The sequence below is a fragment of the Podarcis pityusensis genome (genome assembly GCF_964106645.2).
Source record: "Podarcis pityusensis genome assembly, chromosome: 8".
In the NCBI taxonomy this organism is placed as follows: domain Eukaryota; kingdom Metazoa; phylum Chordata; class Lepidosauria; order Squamata; family Lacertidae; genus Podarcis; species Podarcis pityusensis.
Genome location: NC_138033.1, coordinates 47,380,769 through 47,399,349, shown reverse-complemented (window position 1 = coordinate 47,399,349; position 18,581 = coordinate 47,380,769). Strand labels below are relative to the sequence as shown.

The 18,581-nt window shown below is 40.7% G+C and overlaps 1 protein-coding gene across 10 annotated transcripts in view; it reads right to left on the bottom strand.

The window, feature by feature from the left end:
• NFAT5 (nuclear factor of activated T cells 5) overlaps nt 1–18,581 on the bottom strand; it is a 76,319-nt gene that overhangs the window by 5,502 nt on the left and 52,236 nt on the right. For all 10 annotated transcript variants that reach the window (XM_081015329.1, XM_081015331.1, XM_081015337.1 and 7 more), the window contains 8 exons: nt 17,315–17,487; nt 16,144–16,278; nt 15,904–15,956; nt 7,265–7,397; nt 6,793–6,870; nt 4,584–4,729; nt 1,076–3,485; nt 87–327 (listed from right to left, as the gene is read on the bottom strand). In XM_081015329.1, coding sequence (XP_080871455.1) covers nt 95–327; nt 1,076–3,485; nt 4,584–4,729; nt 6,793–6,870; nt 7,265–7,397; nt 15,904–15,956; nt 16,144–16,278; nt 17,315–17,487 — 3,361 coding nt within the window. In that variant the 3' untranslated portion in view covers nt 87–94. The remainder of the gene's footprint in view (nt 1–86; nt 328–1,075; nt 3,486–4,583; nt 4,730–6,792; nt 6,871–7,264; nt 7,398–15,903; nt 15,957–16,143; nt 16,279–17,314; nt 17,488–18,581) is intronic.

The following is an 18,581-nucleotide window of genomic DNA, read 5'->3' as shown; positions in this document are numbered from 1 at the left end:
GAAAAGACAGACTTTTATTAGCTGCAAGAAATAAGAAGAGAACATGCTGGCTTGGCTAGAGTCTTTGACTCCCATCTCCAACTCACCTGGACAGTTAGAAGGAGCCAGCCATGTTGTTGTTCCCCTGGTTTTGTAGAGACACTAGCAGGTCATCAATCTTCTTCATATTCTGATTGGTGGTCATAGCAGAAGACAGCTGGGGGCTTTCAGACATCTGCTGGGATAGTAGAGTTGTGACTGATGACTGTGCTTCACCCTGTGGCTGGCTTATTGTGATCATCTGATCTGACATTGAAGTGGGTCCAGATGTTAAGAGCTGGCCACAGTCTGTTGAGAAAGGCAAGATTCATTCAGAGCACCATGCAAATTTCTTGAGCAGTGAAAGGAAGCCTATTGCATTTCACATTGTACTGGCCTCATAAACATCTAGAGTGTCCCCACAGAGCATTTTCCCCTAAGGCATTTAGGATCAGGGTGCTGGTATCCCAAGAAACCAGTAGAAAGAAGTCAGACACCGACAGATGCACAAAGCATCTCATATGAAGTTAACAGGCCCTTTGGCTCATTCTTCTTTGTCTATATATAAAATCTACTGCATAGCTAGAGAGCTTTCCCCCACCATATTATGTGCTGTGCTATGCTCTGAAAGCATGCAGATAGGTTTACAGCAGCTCTGCCACAGTTACAGAATCTCTACTTCTGGGAAAATGCTACATAAATGCCACTGAGTGAACAAATTGAATTTGGATGCTTTTGTACACATTTATACACTTAGAATGGACTGATCACTGGCTTTTATAAGGCTGGGCCTGATGGGGGAGGTTGGAGTCCAACTCCATCTGGAGGACCACAAGTTCCCCATCCTTGCTTTAGACTGTAAGCAGTCTATGTCAAAATTGCTGTTAACACTGTAGTGTGTTCCCAGATTATATGGGCTTTACACAGAAAGTCATAATTCAACACAATTTTAGATAGTTTTTCACAGCTGCACAGATGTGGCCTCCAACACAAGCTTCACAAAGGGAAGAAAGCACTAAAATTTAGCCAATGACAATTCTGGATACTCTGTACTTACTATCTTGGATGCCAAACAGGAATATTCCAGAGGTCTGCCGAGATGAAGCGGAGGAGTTCTGCAGCTGGTTCATGGAACCACTTCCAGGTGTGTTATGGAACAAAGCAGCCTGTTGCTGCTGCTGCTGCTGCTGCTGCGGGGGTGAAGAAGCTCCCTGGATGCCAGCCATATTGTTTGGTGAAGAGTAGAGGGGGGGCTGCTGCAACTCTTGCTGGTTCATGCTGTTTTGCAAGGCAGACATGGAAGTCGATGATATGAAGAGGGTGACAGGTTGCTCCTGAGAGCTGGAGGATCCTTGGACTAGCTGGATCTGGGGTGAGTTGTGGAATAAGGCAGGCTGCTGCTGTGACTCAGCTTGATTAGACCCTGGGCTCTGGTTCTGAAACTGCATGGGTTGCTGATCCTGATTCATTGGTGCCATGCTGCTTTGTGGGTGGAAGAGAGACTGGCTTTGTTGTTGTTGTTGTTGTTGCTGCTGCTGCTGCTGCTCCTGGCTGGCCATTGGGTTAGGGTTTGGGTTGTACATCATGTTCTGCTTCTGAGATGTCATAGGACCCATGGAATTCTGATTGCTGAACCTCAAATTCTGCTGCTGCTGCTCTTGGGAGGGTGTGCTGTTCTGAAGAGCCACCATAGAATGCTGTGGTTGGAACATGGCTCCTTGCTGGTTTTGGGGCACCTGTGATTGGAACATGCTCTGCTGCTGTTGCTGGGACTGCTCTTGGGCAAGCATAGGGCTCTGGAGGTGTGAGAGCTGAGCCTGCTGCTGCTGGAATGTCGACTGCTGCTCAGCATTGGCAGATGTCTGCAGAGGAGAAATGGAATTCTGTGTGGCAAAGAAGGGCATCTGTTCCTCCTGTGCAACTGAGCTCTGGGGAAGGAATAGGTTGCTTGCCTGCTGGTCCTGAACCACACCCATGGGACTCTGGGAGTGGAACATTGGAGGCTGCAGCTGCTCTGAGGAAGAGGCAGAGCTCTGGCTGTGGAAGAGAGCACTTTGGGTCTCCTGCGAGATGTTCTGAGCATCCCCAATAGGGCTCTGTGAGTGAAAAAGCTGAGCCTGTGAATGGGGAGCCTGCTGCAAGAAGCTTCCAGACTGGAGAGACATCAACTCCCCACTCTGCTGAAAGAGGCTCCCGGTTTGCTGCTGTTGCTGCTGTGTTCCGTTGTCCTGAACGGCCATCATGCTTTCTGAGGAGGAGAAGAGGCTGACCTGCGCCTGGTTCTCCCCGCTGTGCTGCATTTGAACCATAGCTTGAAATACATTGTTCTGCATCTGTTTGGTCTGACCTGGAGCTTCTTCACCTTCGGCAGAGCCAGAAGACTGAAACATGGAAGGGCCGTTGGCAGGCACCACCTGCTGCTGCTGTTGCTGCTGCTGCGATGGCGTACCAGCTTCATTACCAGAAACACTGGTGGGTGAGAATAGCTCACACTGCATCTGTATGTCTTCATTTGTTGTCAGTGCACCCATCAGGTGAGAAGTTTGTTGGTACACTGGGGACTGCTGCATGTTTCTATTTCCCGAAGAGGAGGTTGAGAACATGTCAGACTGCATCTGACTTGCTGCCTGGCAGAGGCCTTGCTGAATCTCAATCACCATAGCTGCAGAAGTCTCCATTGCTTGCTGTTGTTGCTGCTGTTGCTGTTGCTGCTGCTGGCTGGACAAAGAACTTTCAGGTTGTGGATGGACATTCTCACTTCTCCCAGAGAGAAGGTCCTCAGCCCTTGAATGGACAGTGTCAGAGGAGGAAAACATCCCTTGGCTGACTCCATTTTGGATCTGGCTAACCTGCTGAAAAATCTCTACATTGATTTGCTCTTGGACATCCTCATTGTCAGACCCAGAGAACAAGACAGAGGACAGCTGCTGCTGGGCTTCCAGGACCTGCTGGACCAAATCTACACTTCCATGGTTGCTGCTGGCAGTGCTAGACTGAAAGTTCCCTGCTTGCAGTTGTTGAATTGTGTTCTGCAGCTGACTCACACTGCTGGCCGATGAGAAAAGGTTTGACGACATCTGCTGCTGCAACACTTGTGCCGATTCCTGGAGTGGTGACTGCTGCTGGGACACCTCTGTCAACTGAGACAAAGTCATGACTGCACTGTCTGGCTGCAACACCTCTCTCGGCTGGGACTCCCTGGTGGGGAACTGGGATGCCTGCTGCAACAAGGTGTCACTGTTTTGCAGCTGATTGGGACCAGAACCTGCAGGGAAGCTGCCAGGCTGGGCAAGGTCCTGTGCCTGGAGGGAGGGCATTGCCTCTGGAGTATATACCTTTGGCTGCAGCTGCTGATTTTCACTCTCTGGTGCTAAGTGAGAAGCAGAAGAGGAGAAAGTGCCATTGCCCAATATACTGGACATGTTGGTTTCCAATGTGGCTTGGGGTGGTCCAACTACACTTGTTGCCTAAGGGGGAAAGCACACAGTAATAAGACAGAACAATCATAAGCTTGCATGGTGCCTCAATGAAACAACACTCTGAAAACTGTTTAACATTTAAACCACACCAACTGCAACATTGGATCCCTATCCCATTAAGGCATGTTGAATTTTTCAACTTACAAATTCCAAAAATGAGGGGTGCTAAAAAGTTGTAAAATGACTTGGAAATTCAAAAGATATTTTGATTAAATTAATATGATTTAGTTTTACTTGGCAACTAACTACATAAAATATTGACCTTTTGTTTTTGTACAACTTCCTATAATTTTTAGCTTCTTATAAAAAATATGTAAAAATGTGTGTAAAATTGAATATCATAAAAAATGATTGCCAAGTACTTGCAGTTATATATGACCCCGCATAATGGACAATTAAAAAAGCACAAGCAGCAAGAAGGCGGCTTACTAAATATAAGCAGAGAAGTAAGCAGGATGCTTCAATACCATCAAATGAAATAATTTTTTTGGCTGATAGAAATGAATAATAGCCAAGGTGGAAATGATGGAAGTTATGAACTGGCAATAGAAAAATCAAGTACACCTTCCACTTTGAATAAAAAGACAGAGTACAACATATTAGAAATAAATAATTTTGCTATGCAGGGCATTAGATATGCTGTTGACCAGCTCACCACAGCTCACCACAGATTTGTAGTTGATCACAATAAAATCAAGAGAGCCCAAGAAAAAGATATCAAATCCCTGAATCAGGAATCTGATTATCTTTGTCAGAAAGGGTGAAATTGACTGGTTCAACATCAAAGTAAAGCACTCAATGGAAGACCCACACCACATCTTGTTTCAGCTGCAACAAGTTAGGCTGCAAAAGAAGGCTGTGGTGGATGCTGTTTTACCAACCATTCAGCACTCAGCATGGTATGCATTTAGCAAACTGATAATCCAGACACTCTTGGGCTCAGAGAGCAGTGGGAAGAGGAAAGCTCGTGTCTGAAAGATCATTAACTTGAGGGGTAGAGTTGATCTTTTAATAAAAGTTTTGTCAAATAAAAGTTTTGCAGAACCCCCCCCCCCCAAATCACCAGCTCTCTATGCCACCACTTACCTTAAAGACTGGAGGAGCCCTTTTTTCAGCTGTAAGTGCCATGGGAGCAGCCTCTTCACTCTTGATCACACAGTTTGGCCTGAGTGGCGTTATCAAGGCACTGGGAAGAATATTTACCTTGTCCAGGTTACAGCCACTGGTGTTCACTGCAGCAGAGAACAAACACAGTCTTACTGGTTTCCTGAAGGATAGCCACAGGGGCTGAGAATAAGAGGACTGGTTGCTAGGGCTACCCCTCCACTCTCCAAAAATTAGGTTGTAAACAGCAACAAGCATCTGAATACATAGCACTGCCACAGAGAGGGTAATACATCTGGTAAAATAAGTCCCTATATGGCAAGGACTATACTAGTATGCTACAACAAATACAAGGCCATGTGGCAACTCACATTTGACAAAGTGATCTCAAGCCCATTATTCCACAGTAAGTGTGTTCATCTTTAAGATGCTACAAGATTGTTTTGTGAGTAATTTGATGGAAAGAGTAATCTTGATGCTTTCAGCTCTCCTTACCAAACAGGGATCTAGGAAGTTGCCTTATACAGAGTGAGACCATTAGTCCATCTACAGTACTTTAGCTTTACTAATGGTTTTCCAGGGTTTCAGACAGTAAACTTTCCAAGCGCTACCTAGAGGTGACAAGGATTGAAACTGGGACCTTCTGTATACAAATCAGATGGTCTACCACTGAGCGACAGCTCATCTTCTGAAGAGCCATAAAGTTGTTATTACAGGAAAAATCACCCTGATCTCTGATGTCCATCCATTTGCAAGCCACCAAGTTTCCCCATTCTGTTCTTTCAAATTGCATCAGCTTTTGCCAGAACACATCAAATGTTCAACTTCTTGCTTATATTAAGGGTTTTAAGTAAAAGTGAAAGTAGTAAAATAAGGGCATGAAGGAAATAGCAGTAATTTGCAAGTGTCTTTTATCAGCTGAAGAATAGTTTTCTATGGAAATAATCCAACAAACAACTTGTACAAGCCTGCAAGTGATGAGCACCAGTTGTTTGAGCCAAATGGCATCAGCATTTCACTGTGACTGATGAAGCATATGTAATTAACTGCAAGAATTCCAGGCTGATACAAGGAAAGGAGAAGGGATGAATTGGGATCAAAAACATAATCCTGCACACAGAAAAGTGGGTGAAATATTTGACTCAAAGCATAATGAAGAACAAACTAAGTACAACACTGCCATATTTATCATCACACACTTCATGTAGGCCAAGTCACACAATTATACTGGTCAATACATAAATTAGTTCTGGAGAAAGAACGAATATGCCCTACACATACAACAAGCCGAATGGGAAACACTCAAATGCAAAATTGAAGCCAAGATGGGAGAAGTGTCATAAATTCAATGGTAGCTGCTCTGCATGCAGAAGGTCCCAGGTCTAATCCCCACCATCTCTAGGTAGGACTGGGAAAGAATCCCGTCTGTGACTCTGAAGAACTGCTGCCAATCAGTGTAGAAACTGCTGAGCTAAATCGACAAATAATCAGTGAATGTATGAGAACATCTCCTGTTCCTAGTGAGTTGGAAACATTCCAGAACAGCTATGCTGAATCTTTTCCAGCTGCAGCCCTGGAAACCTGACAAACTCATGACCTTACTATTTATGCTGCTTTGCTTCAAAAACACATGCTCTTGAGCAGCTTCTGAAACTTAATTAGCTTCAGCAAACAATTCACTTAGTAAGAGCACACAAACCAACAGGGCCTGCCACTACAGTACACACAGAGCAGTAAAGACAACTGCAAAGCAAGTACTATGAATAATTTATTCTCTATTTTTATTTGAGTGGTGAGCTTTGCACTAGCAATACAACTCTTATGTCAACATTTTCATGAAACAGTTTAGCAAGTTATCTGCACTAACTTCATGTGTAGTCAGGACTTTTAACCACTTGTGGAATTAATATGTATTAGAAACAGCAACACTAGAGTAATTGCAAGATTAAAGCCCCAGCATATACCACTGTCTCTGCGACCAGGAGTCTTAGGCTGCAATCATATGCAGACTTACTTAAGAGTAAGCCCCACTGAGCTCAAAGCGATTTACTTCTGAGTTGACATGCAAAGGACTACACTCTTAATTTGTGATCACAATAAAGCTCTTACGAAAATCTTTCTGAAAGGTCTGCAGAAAATTGGTGTAAGTTAGAACTCAAAGAGATTAATACCACTGCTAAGAATTAGATACCTTTGATAGCATCATCAAAAGAGCAAGGCTGGGTTGGACTGGGTATTTCCTGCTTCACGTTCACATTCAGAGTACCAGCTGCAAAGGCAAAAGACACTGCTGACTTTCAGAACAGATGTAAAGCAAAGTGTTCCCCCATAAGGTGAAAGGTACATTTTAAAAGTTTATCTCTATTTTCATGTGCGCAGTGGTGGGGGAGACCTTAACTCAGATCTTTGTAATACGGTGTAGCCCCAAACTCATCTTCCTCCCATAAACCCTTCAAGCTTCAGAGAGACAGGCTCTCTTCAAAGAATGAGAGCAAGTCCCTGGTGTGCAGCTATCAGGTCAAGTAGTGCAAGAGGTGTTGCCCACCCAACAGTCTTGCTTTCTTCCTCAGCCTCTTCCAAAGATATAACAATTAAATACAAGAAAAACTGTGCAGAAGTATTTGCCAAGGGCCATCTCTACAGCTTCATCATTTTCAACATACATGTATCAGGAGTGTAAGTAAATGGCTGTATGTCATGTGATCTTCCAGCATTGGTCACCACATAGATCCCCACAGAAACCGGGGCAGTTATTTGCTGGTCGTGATATGGCGGCACCTTCACAATTAGATGATTCTAAATCCAAAAAAAAGAAGTTTGTTAGAGCAGACACCTTACCAACTTATATCTTCACAGACTAACACTACAAGACCTAATCATAAGAAGTAAAGATTGCATTGGAGGTACCAAGGATCTGCTGGGAAATCTACCTAGCTACAAATTGTAAAGCTGAATCTCTTGAACATACCTATCAGTAGCGAGCGCACACAGGAGAAAAGTCTTTACTCAACATAATCTTCCTATCTCTGCTATTACAATCTTTTTAATTTCAGAAAACCTGCACATAAACAGCAAGTCACTGTTTCCTTGTTTTGCTTTGCTATAGCTTCCACTGCTCATCCACCAAAATGCCAGTCAGGGACTTAGGTTGTGCAGTGGCAGCAATGAAATAACTACAGAGAGGTGATTTTGAGGTTCCGCAGCAACTAGTAGTATTCAGAAGCAGACCAGAGGTAGTATGTAGCCACAAATAACCTTATTCTCCATTAATTTGTCTAGCCTCCTTTTAAAGCTGTCAAAGTTGACAGCCATTACCACATATTGTGATATGAAATTCTATAGATAACTTTGCTGGGGATGGGGAGGCAGACATAATACCCAGCAGTTTATCTGCATTATTTGTGACTAAATCTGAAATAATTTCCTCACCCAACAAAAACCGAAGCTCAATTTATGATCCATGATAACAGCAGGTTATAAAATTAAATCATAGCCAGAAATATTGGGAAAACAGAAATATTCTGTTTTTAAGTAGTAAATAGCATATGACATATATGCAAAATAGAAAAGTAATGATATCTTTATTTGGGTACTTTATCATCACAGAATCTTATAGAAATAATTAATAGTAACTTGGTCTGTCTCTTCCGGGGTGGCGCCATCGGTAATGGCGGATTCCCTCTGACTCGGAGGAGACCGGCTCTGCGGGAATCAGGTCTGTACCGCTATGGCGAAGCGGGGACCCTTCAAAAATCACAGGCGGGTGAAGCCTGTGACCGTGGGACTCGGCGGGCACCTTTTGCGCCCCCCCAACTTGCAAAGGAGCCCGATTACGGGTTCCGGAGTGAAGCGGGGAAGCGGCGCGGTGCTGTGAGTCAACTGCTTCTTCCGTGGAGCGAAGCCGCACAGCCGTTACCGGAGAGCGCTACCTTTTTCCTGTGACAATTTGGCTACAAAACAACGATCCGTGAGTAGGTTAATTGGGGAAATAAAGGAGAGAAAAAAAGAAGTAATTGGATACCGAAGCGGAGAGGCATAAACAGGAAGTCTGCCTTCCGTTCTTTGTAAATAGATGAAAGCAATGAACTTGTAAGCTAAAACCTTGAAAGACGCTTGAAAAAGACTATAATTCTATCATCTAAAACAAGCAATTTCCCCCCTTGACTGCAGGAGAGGAGGGGGGAAAGGTCTGAACTGTATTTTCCTGTAAAAAGAGAGAAAAGGAAGCTAAAAATCCACCGCTTAAAACCTGGGAACGGACTGCCAATGAAAAATAGAATGCCGTACTGTGAAATGCGCTGTTGGTGAAAGTACTTTTTGACAGCTAATTCCGCAAGTGTGATACAAGTGAGATACAATATCTCTGGCTGGCTTCCCTGGTTTTAAAGTAACTGGAAAATAACTGAAATTAAAACTGTCGTCTATTTTGTGAGCTGGGGGATTAAAAGAAAAATGTTATTTATTTTAAGGTAACAACTGTTGCCTGTTACTGTGTCCCCCTAGAGGAAGTTTGAGATTGTTACAATAACAACTGGGCCAGGGGAATTTTCCACTTCATAACAAACTCTGATCGTGAGACTGACCTTGGGTATTATCTAGACTGTTATGGCAAATGCAAAAGAGAAAATAGATTTGCTTCAGGAAAAAGCAACGAGGTCTGGTAGAGTGTTCCGCACAGACGTTGGGCTGCAGCGAAGAGCATCAACATCTGGCCCTCCTGGTTTACCAACAGGAGCTGCATTGGTACAATCTAAACCCAAAGGAATGGCAGCCGAAGATGTTTTAGCTCAGGCACTAGGTAAAATTAATGAATCTTTGGAAAAATTAAATAAACAAGTAGCTGAAGCATCAAATAAAATTGATCAAAATACCACAAGCATTAACAATTTGGGACAGAAGGTAAATACCAACACAGAAACTATTGAGAAATTGCTACAGGAATCTACTTCGACCCGAAAGACAGCTGAAGAAGCAAAGGAAATAGCAGTTGCTGTAGAAGAGAAGTTACCACCAATACACAAGCAACTTGAAGAGCATAGGTCAATACTGTCTATGATTGAATTGAAGGAGAAGCAAACGAATTTAAGGATCAGGGCTGTACCTGAACTTGAGAAAGACAACTTGATTGATTTTCTTACGCAGGAATTTGCAGACTTTTGGAACCCAGATTTTGAGAAGGATAACTTCAAGATAGTGAGTGCTTTCAGGCTTGGAAGAGGAGGGAAGAAGAACAGGGTGAGAGACTGTTTGATCACCCTCTGAACAAAAGAGGAGAGAGACAAAATCTTGAGTCTGCACTTCCAGAAGACTTTGGAAATACACCAGTCAAAAGTGGAGATATTTAAGGACAGTCCGAAATATCTTTTGGACCTTAGGTCCAATTATAGAGATTTGGTTGCCCTGCTGAGAAATAACAAAATCATCTTTAGGTGGGAATTCCCCCAAGGCTTCAAAGGAAGAAAGATAAAAATAAGATCAGAGGACGACAAAGTAAGATTTTTGAGAGACCACGGTGAAGACCTCCAGAAAGAAGCTGGAGAAGAGCCAGGAATACTAGAAAGAGGAATTTTAGACATACCAAAACTACCTTTTGAATTAAGAGACCGCCTGGAGAAGGTGATACCACCTACAGAACAGGAACAAGCACTTGGTGCAGTTGAGGAGAAGTAAAGTAACTACATCATGGCTCTGCAACTACTAAGCTGGAATTGTAATGGTATGAACTCCCCTCAGAAAAGGAAATCTGTGTTTCATCTACTAAAAAAGGAACAATTGGACTTGATTTGTTTACAGGAAACACATGTAACAAGGCTACACAGGAAAGTATTGATCAATAAAAGACTGGGCCAGGAATTTATCTCTTCGGATAAAGTTAAAAAAAGAGGAGTAGTGATTTATGCAAAGGAGAGACTATTACCGAAATTTATCTTCAAAGATGACCAAGGAAGATTTGTGGCAATTGAAATTCAAATACAAGGAGAGAAATTTTTAATAGTAGGAGTTTATGCACCAAATGAGGGGAAATCTGAATTCTTTAAAAAGTTGCATAAGACCTTGATGGACTATTTGGATTATAATGTGATTTTGATGGGAGATATGAACGGAGTGGTATCTACACATATGGACAAGGCACAAGGACAGGTAGTCACTAAGGATGGTAGACTACCGAAAACCTTTTTTGAGACGACAGACAACTTGGACTTAGTTGATATCTGGAGAACAAAGAATCCCTTGGCCAGAGAGGGAACCTTCTTCTCTGAAGCCAAACTGACATGGACAAGAATTGACCAAATATGGGTAACTAGAGGAATGGCATCAAAGACAAGAAAAGTGGAAATCTGCCCAAAAACCTGCTCCGACCATAATGCTGTTAAGATGGAAATGAAACTAACACCAACTGGTTCCTTCAGATGGAGGATGAATGACACCTTATTTAGAGATGAAGAAGTGATTAAGAAGGCCCAAAAAACCTTGAGAGACTATTTTGAGATAAATATGAACACCAATGTTGAAAAAAGAGTAATCTGGGACGCAAGCAAAGCTGTTATGAGAGGGTTCTTGATACAACAGAATGCATTAAAGAAGAGAACCCAAAATGAGAAGAAGGATAAAATATTGGAGAAAATAAAGGAAAGTGAAAAGAAATTGAGAGCAAAACCAAAGTCGCAAGAGATATTGAGAGAAATAAAGTTATCTCAAGTACAATATATGAAAATGATGAATCAGGAGATAGAATGGAAAATTAAACAAATGAGACAAAAGACATTTGAGTCGGCTAATAAATGTGGGAAATTGTTGGCTTGGCAAATGAAAAAAAGACAAAAATTAAATACTGTTACAAATTTAGAAGTGGAAGGAAGGAATATACAGAACCCAGCTGAGATTAGAAACTGTTTCCAGAGGTACTTTAAACAACTATATACACAAGGGCCACAGAAAGAAATTGACGTAGACCGATTTTTGAAAACAAATGGATTACAAAAAATCTCTCAAGAAAATAAATTAATGTTGAACTATAAAATAACCGAACAGGAGGTAGAAGGTGCCATTCAGAATATGCAACTAGGTAAATCTCCAGGACCGGATGGACTGACTTTTAGATATTACAGATCTTTAAAAGAATGGCTAGTACAACCTTTAAAAGAAGTCTGTAATGAAATAATGGGTGGGAAAAGGGCACCAGAGTCGTGGAAAGAAGCGTATATTACACTTGTACCGAAAACAGAGACTGAAAAGACCCAGCTTAAGAACTACCGCCCCATATCACTGCTCAATGTGGATTACAAAATCTTTGCAGACATTTTGGCTAAAAGACTAAAAAGAGTGCTAGTGGAAGAGATACATAAAGACCAAGCAGGCTTTCTCCCGGGTAGACATCTATCTGATAATGTGAGAAACATAATCAATATTTTAGAAAAATTACAAGTGAACATAAATACTAAGGCAGTTCTGATATTTGTGGACGTGGAGAAAGCTTTTGACAACATTTCTTGGAGTTTTATGAAGAAGAACCTACAGGGGATGGGGGTAGGCCAAGGTTTTGAAAATGGTATAAGTGCAATTTATTCAGAACAAAAGGCTAAATTAATTGTAAATAATGTGGTGACGGAAGAATTTAAGATAGCAAAAGGGACACAACAAGGTTGCCCAATCTCCCCATTGCTTTTTATATCGGTCCTGGAGGTCCTGCTGAATATGATTAGAAGGGACCAGTTGGTTAAAGGTATACAAGTCGAAGCTAAACAGTACAAGTTGAGAGCATTTGCAGATGACTTAGTATTGACGTTACAGGAGCCAGAATCTAGTACTAAAAGGGTTTTGGAACTGATTCAAGAATTTGGTCAGGTTGCAGGATTTAAACTGAATAAGTCAAAAACAAAGGTCTTAGAGAAAAATTTAACTATGATGGAGAGAGAGAGAGGTTTCAGAATGAGACAGGTTTAACAGTGGTTAAGAAAGTGAAATACCTGGGGATTAACATGACAGCTAAAAATGGGAATCTATTTAAAGACAATTATGAAAAATGTTGGGCTGAAGTGAAAAAAGATTTTGAAATTTGGTCAAATTTGAAGCTTTCACTGCTAGGCTGTATTGCTGCGATAAAAATGAATGTATTGCCTAGAATTTTGTTTTTGTTTCAAACATTGCAAGTTTTGGACAAAATGGATTGCTTCAAGAAGTGGCAGAGAGATATTTCTAGATTTGTCTGGTAGGGCAAGAAGCCCAGAATAAAATTTAAAATATTAACGGATGCAAAGGAAAGAGGTGGATTTGCCCTGCCAGACCTTAAACTTTATTATGAATCAGCAGCTTTTTGCTGGCTGAAAGAATGGCTGCTTCTTGAAAACACAGACATTTTGGACTTAGAAGGTTTCAATAATGTATTTGGATGGCATGCATATTTGTGGTATGACAAGTTCAAAGCACATAAAGCATTTAAGAATCATATTGTCAGGAAAGCATTGTTTAATGTCTGGATAAGATATAAGGATTTATTGGAAAATAAAACCCCAAGGTGGTTGTCACCGATGGAAGCGAAAGCACTGAAAAAGCTCAATATGGAGGCCAAATGGCCAAAATATTGGGAAATTCTGGAACAAGAGGGAGACAGATTGAAACTGCAGAGTTTTGAGAAACTAAAAAACAAAGTGCGAGATTGGCTTCATTATTATCAGATAATGGAGGCATATAATTTGGACAAGAAAATTGGCTTCCAGGTGGAAAAATCAAAATTAGAAACAGAACTGTTAGAACCCAAAACTAAGACTTTGTCAAAGATGTATAACTTGCTGTTGAAATGGAATACTCAGGATGAAACGGTGAAATCTGCTATGATTAAATGGGCACAAGACGTTGGACATAACATAATGATGGCTGACTGGGAACAGTTATGGACCACAGGTATGAAGTTTACGGCATGCAATGCCTTAAGAGAGAATATTATGAAAATGATATACAGGTGGTACATGACACCAGTCAAGCCTGCAAAAATCTATCATTTGCCCGATAATAAATGTTGGAAATGTAAAGAAACTGAAGGTACATTCTTTCACCTTTGGTGGACATACCCAAGGATTAAGACTTTCTGGGAGATGATCTATAATGAATTGAAAAAGGTATTTAAATATACCTTCTTGAAGAAACCAGAGGCCTTTCTCCTGGGCATAGTCGGCCAATTGGTGTTAAAGAAGGACAGAACTTTCTTTATGTATGCCACAACAGCAGCAAGAATACTTATTGCAAAGTATTGGAAGACACAAGATCTACCCACTCTGGAAGAATGGCAGATGAAGGTGATGGACTACATGGAATTGGCGGAAATGACTGGCAGAATCCGAGACCAGGGAGAAGAGTCGGTGGAAGAAGATTGGAATAAATTTAAAGACTATTTACAGAAATATTGTAAAATTAATGAATGTTAGAATGATGTTAGAATGAAATTAAGTGGTTCTAGTAGCAATGTCATAAAGGTGTATGTAAAAATGGATGGTTAATAGGTGAGAATCTAAAGTTATAATATATTAAGTTAAAGGACTAAGATATAAACAAAGAGAGAAAGGAATTGCTGAATTAACCAATTGAACTGGAATACAAAAAGGGAGGTGAGACGAGGTCAGGGAAGCAAGGAAATGAAATGTAAGATACGGAAGGATTAATTTGTTTTTAAGTGTTTCTTTTTTTATTTTTATTTTCTGTACTTTGTATTTTGTATGTTTTTTTCTCTTTTTTAAATATATTTTTCCTTGTTTCTTCTCTCTTTAACTATGTAATTTTTTGTTTTTGAATTTTTAATAAATATCATTTTAAAAATAATAATAGTAACTTGGTCTGTTTGGTCCTGGTAGCTAGGGATGATGGGAGTTGTAGTCAAACAACATCTGGGGACCCAAGGTTGAGAAAGGTTGCTCTAGATATTTTTCCACTCTCAACTGTATTTACCCTAGATTCTTAAAAACATAATCACCACTTTGCTGGATCAGACATTGACCCAACTAGTCCAGCAGCCTGTTCTCACAGTGGCCAATCAGATGCCTCCATGGGAAGCAGGGCATGAGCACAAAAAACATGTTATATGGTTACCTTTAAAAAAAAAAAAAGTTTCAACAATTTTATCTTTGTTTTTAATTAATGATGGTATTATGTACATTTGTTTTTATTGGTTTGTGGATATTAACCATGCTTTATATATAATTTTATTTGTATACCACCTGGAAAAAACTTTGATCAAGCAATTTGTAAATTTTCTAACTAAATAAAAGAAACAGTACTTTCACCAACCACCTTCTCCAACAACTGGTAGTCAAGAGGCATACTGCCTCTGATAGTGAAAGAAGTAAACACCCATCATAGGTGGTACCCATTGATAGGCTTATCCTCCATTAATTCAAGAAATGATCATCACCTAATCATTTTGAATCCATAAAGTAGCATTGTAAAAGGAGAGAAGATATTAAGATTCTAACTTTACGGATTCAAAATGTTTTGGTGACAGTAAGATTTCTTGAAGGAAGAGATAATTAATGCATATTTAACCCTAGTGCAACAATGGATTTGGGTTTGGATTCCCATCATTAGAAGACTAGAAGAGAGTTAACCATTATTTATGGCAGTCCTTATGGTAGCAGCTGCACAAAAGCCAATTTTTGATCATCCTACTTCCAAAATGAGGGTCAGCACACCTAGAAGAGGAATGACTGATTGCTGCTTGCACGGGAACCTTTGCTGTTCTGTATCTCACAAGCAGGGCAGAGGCGGGAATTGAAGAAAGAAATTGCCCCGATAAACAGAACAAGTATAGTGCTCACTCACATAATCTCTATGCTTAAAGGCTGCAATGGCTACCACTACACAAAAGAGGAGAGACTGCTTAGGTTGTGAAAAAATGTGAAATGTACCACAGTCTTGCAGCTCGGGTTTAAGGAGTAGGGAGTAAGAGAAGAAATGACAACTTTGTGCAAACTATTTGTACACACACAAAAAGGTGACCCAGCCAGATACTATTTATGTCAAAATATCTTTCCATGAAGATTGATCCAGTTTGTTGGTCATATGATTGTTTGACAAAAAAATAAGCCACATGAAGGCAGCTTTTGTAGCAAATTTACCTTTTTAAACTTGGGCATAAAGTGCTTGGAACTCGTATTTCAACTTCATATATGCTTTCTAAATCCTCCCTTCCAAATATATGATAAGAGGAAAAATTATTTAGCAATTCCTCAGGCATAAATGAACAACTGTATCCCAACTATGAACAAGGAAGATTTTATATCTGGATTTCTGTGCATTTTTAAAAAGCATGTACCTGATGAAACAGCTCCATGTCAATTTCTGCTTCCCCTTTCCAAGAGTTTTCATCTGTTTGAAAGCAAAAGAGAGTAGAATTACTGCACAAGCTCAGCTAAGTTTATCAGGGAAGCTGGTCACAGGAACCACCTACCTCCTTGGCTACCTGCAGAGGCAGTCGTTAGCCCAACTCCATCCACAATGGTCTCCCCACCCCTCACCTCCATTCTCAGCCTGAGTATGTATGTATAGTTCTCACCAGACATATTCTCTTGAAAGATCACTTTTGTTCCCTTCAGAAAGTTCTTGCCAATTAAAAAGACTTCCTCTTCTCCCTTCACAGAACAACTGTGCAGGCTTTTCTTTAGAATCTCTGGTACACCAGCTGGCTGAGCTACAAATTGAAAAAGAGAAGGGATATTTATTATATACACCCCCACACCTGCAACTTAATGCCAAAATGGGCTTCTAAGTGGTTTAACTGACAACATGCAAAAAGTTGGCATCATCTCCCAAGGTCTCAATCTGGAACTTGTCATTTGGCTTGCATGGCATATAGGAAAGCAGAACTTACAGCGATTCTGCTTGGGTGTAGCAAAGCATGCTCATCCTTTAATTCATCAGAGAAAAGCACAGCGCAACTCTCCTAGGAATTGGCACATGACTGTAGTCTACTAGAATGTGTTCATCATAGCATTTCCCCCCTAGGTAACACTGAAGTAAAATAGCACTAGTTCTCTCTTTTATAAATGGGCTAGTGCAAGGAGTTTCAAAAATCAACCAACTGTCATATACAACATCTTAGAGGCCTTTAAAATTTGTCTCACAACAAGGTCCATAACAATTGGCTGGACATGTACATACAGTCTTCAGCAAGTTTCCAAATACAAATAAGCTTTATATCAATATTACACAAAAGTTAGTCATTTTGCCCAGATGCAAAAAGTTGGCATTTTAAACACAACTGTAGTTTTAAGCCTCAAGCCAGCAACAAATAATTCAAACCACAGAAGCAGGCTATCTCAGGCTAGAAACAGTAATTTTCCTTTGCCAAAGTCCTATGATACATGCCACACTCCTATTTCAACTATGTGCACTGCTTGGTGGATTGACAGGGCACACTGTTAATTTGGATGTAGGCCAGATCCCCTACACCCAAGTTTTGGTTAACACTGAAAATAGATCAATGAGGGAACCAATTAGATATGCTATAAGCCTACACAGAAAAAGTAATTTCATTTAAAGCAGCATGAGGACTCCTAGCAACACAGACACACATGAAAGCTAAGGTCTAGGCAATTTATTTGGTTTATTTGGGTTGTTCGTTCTATTTTGTTATTAAAGCAGAAAATGAAATGCAGGGCAACTGAATTAACAGGAGACCCAAAGCCCCAGCAATATGGGACTCAGAGTTTGACTTTACAACTTACTGCACAGAATTGGTGAGGACGGCGTCTGCAGGGTCAGAATGGAACCATCCTTCCGAGTGATGTTAACACGGAACACTAGCCTGGCCCGAGTGCTTTTTTTCTTGGAGCCAGCGATGCCTATTCGAGCTTCAACATCTGCATTTCTCAGTTTCAGTATTCCAACACAGTCCACCCTAGCAACACAAGATTAAAGTTACCTACCCAACTTGCTTTCAAAGAGGCCACTTAAGTTTTGCCAAGGTATGTAAAACAGCAAGCTTCCTAGGTCTCCAGGCACATGGGTATTTAACCCAAGCGAGAGTTGCCCATATAAACACTACAGATGCATGTGCCTCTACAGCTGCAAAGATGATGGAAGCAGCCACAAAAAGCTCCCTCACCTCCAAGCTCTGCAGCAACAGCTACTGTCAAAAGAGCCTTAAATTGGAGAGGGGTCAAAATAAAAAAAATCCTTCCAGTAGCACCTTTAAGACCAACTAAGTTAGTTCTAAGAACTAACTTAGTTGGTCTTAAAGGTGCTACTGGAAGGATTTTTTTTATTTTGACTATGGCAGACCAACACGGCTACCTATCTGTAATTGGAGAGGGGTGTGTGCTAATACCTCTGCTAAGGCAAACAGTCACTTGCTGCCCTTGGGAAATTCATTTTCAGTCTCTCTCCACCTCTCCCATAAAAAGGGGGCACAGCAGCTTGCCTACTAGGTGTGTTAAGAGGATGGCAAGCAATCACTTTGCATATTATTCAATGTAGCTAAAATGTTCTTTTAAATGTGTTTGTGAGAAGGGGGGTATTGGTTTTTTGTTTTTGTTTTTATTATGTATTTTGTGTTTTCAATTTCTATTTTTATGCTGCGAACTGCCCTGTGATCTTTGGGTGAAGGGTGATATACATTTTTTTAAAAAATTTAATCTTAACTACGGAAGTGTGAAATTTAGGCAAAGTTTATTTGGCTTCCATGCAATGTGCCTCTAACAAAGAACAGCTGCAGGTGGGTTCTTAAACCTATACACAAATTTCTTTGGTACAATAGTTTGAAAATAGAAATAATTTTAAGCTTTGTCATGCAACTGGCACAAATAAAAACAAGAGCCATGACCCAAGAATCCTCAACAATGGCCAAAATAAGCAATTTGTATTATGGCCAAATACTTCCAAAATATCTTTTTTCAGAAACTAAAATAACCACCTAAATGCTACCTCCCCATAACATTTGTTATAAAATGCATTCATCCTAAATATTCAGAGAGAGTTGGCTAATGCATTCAA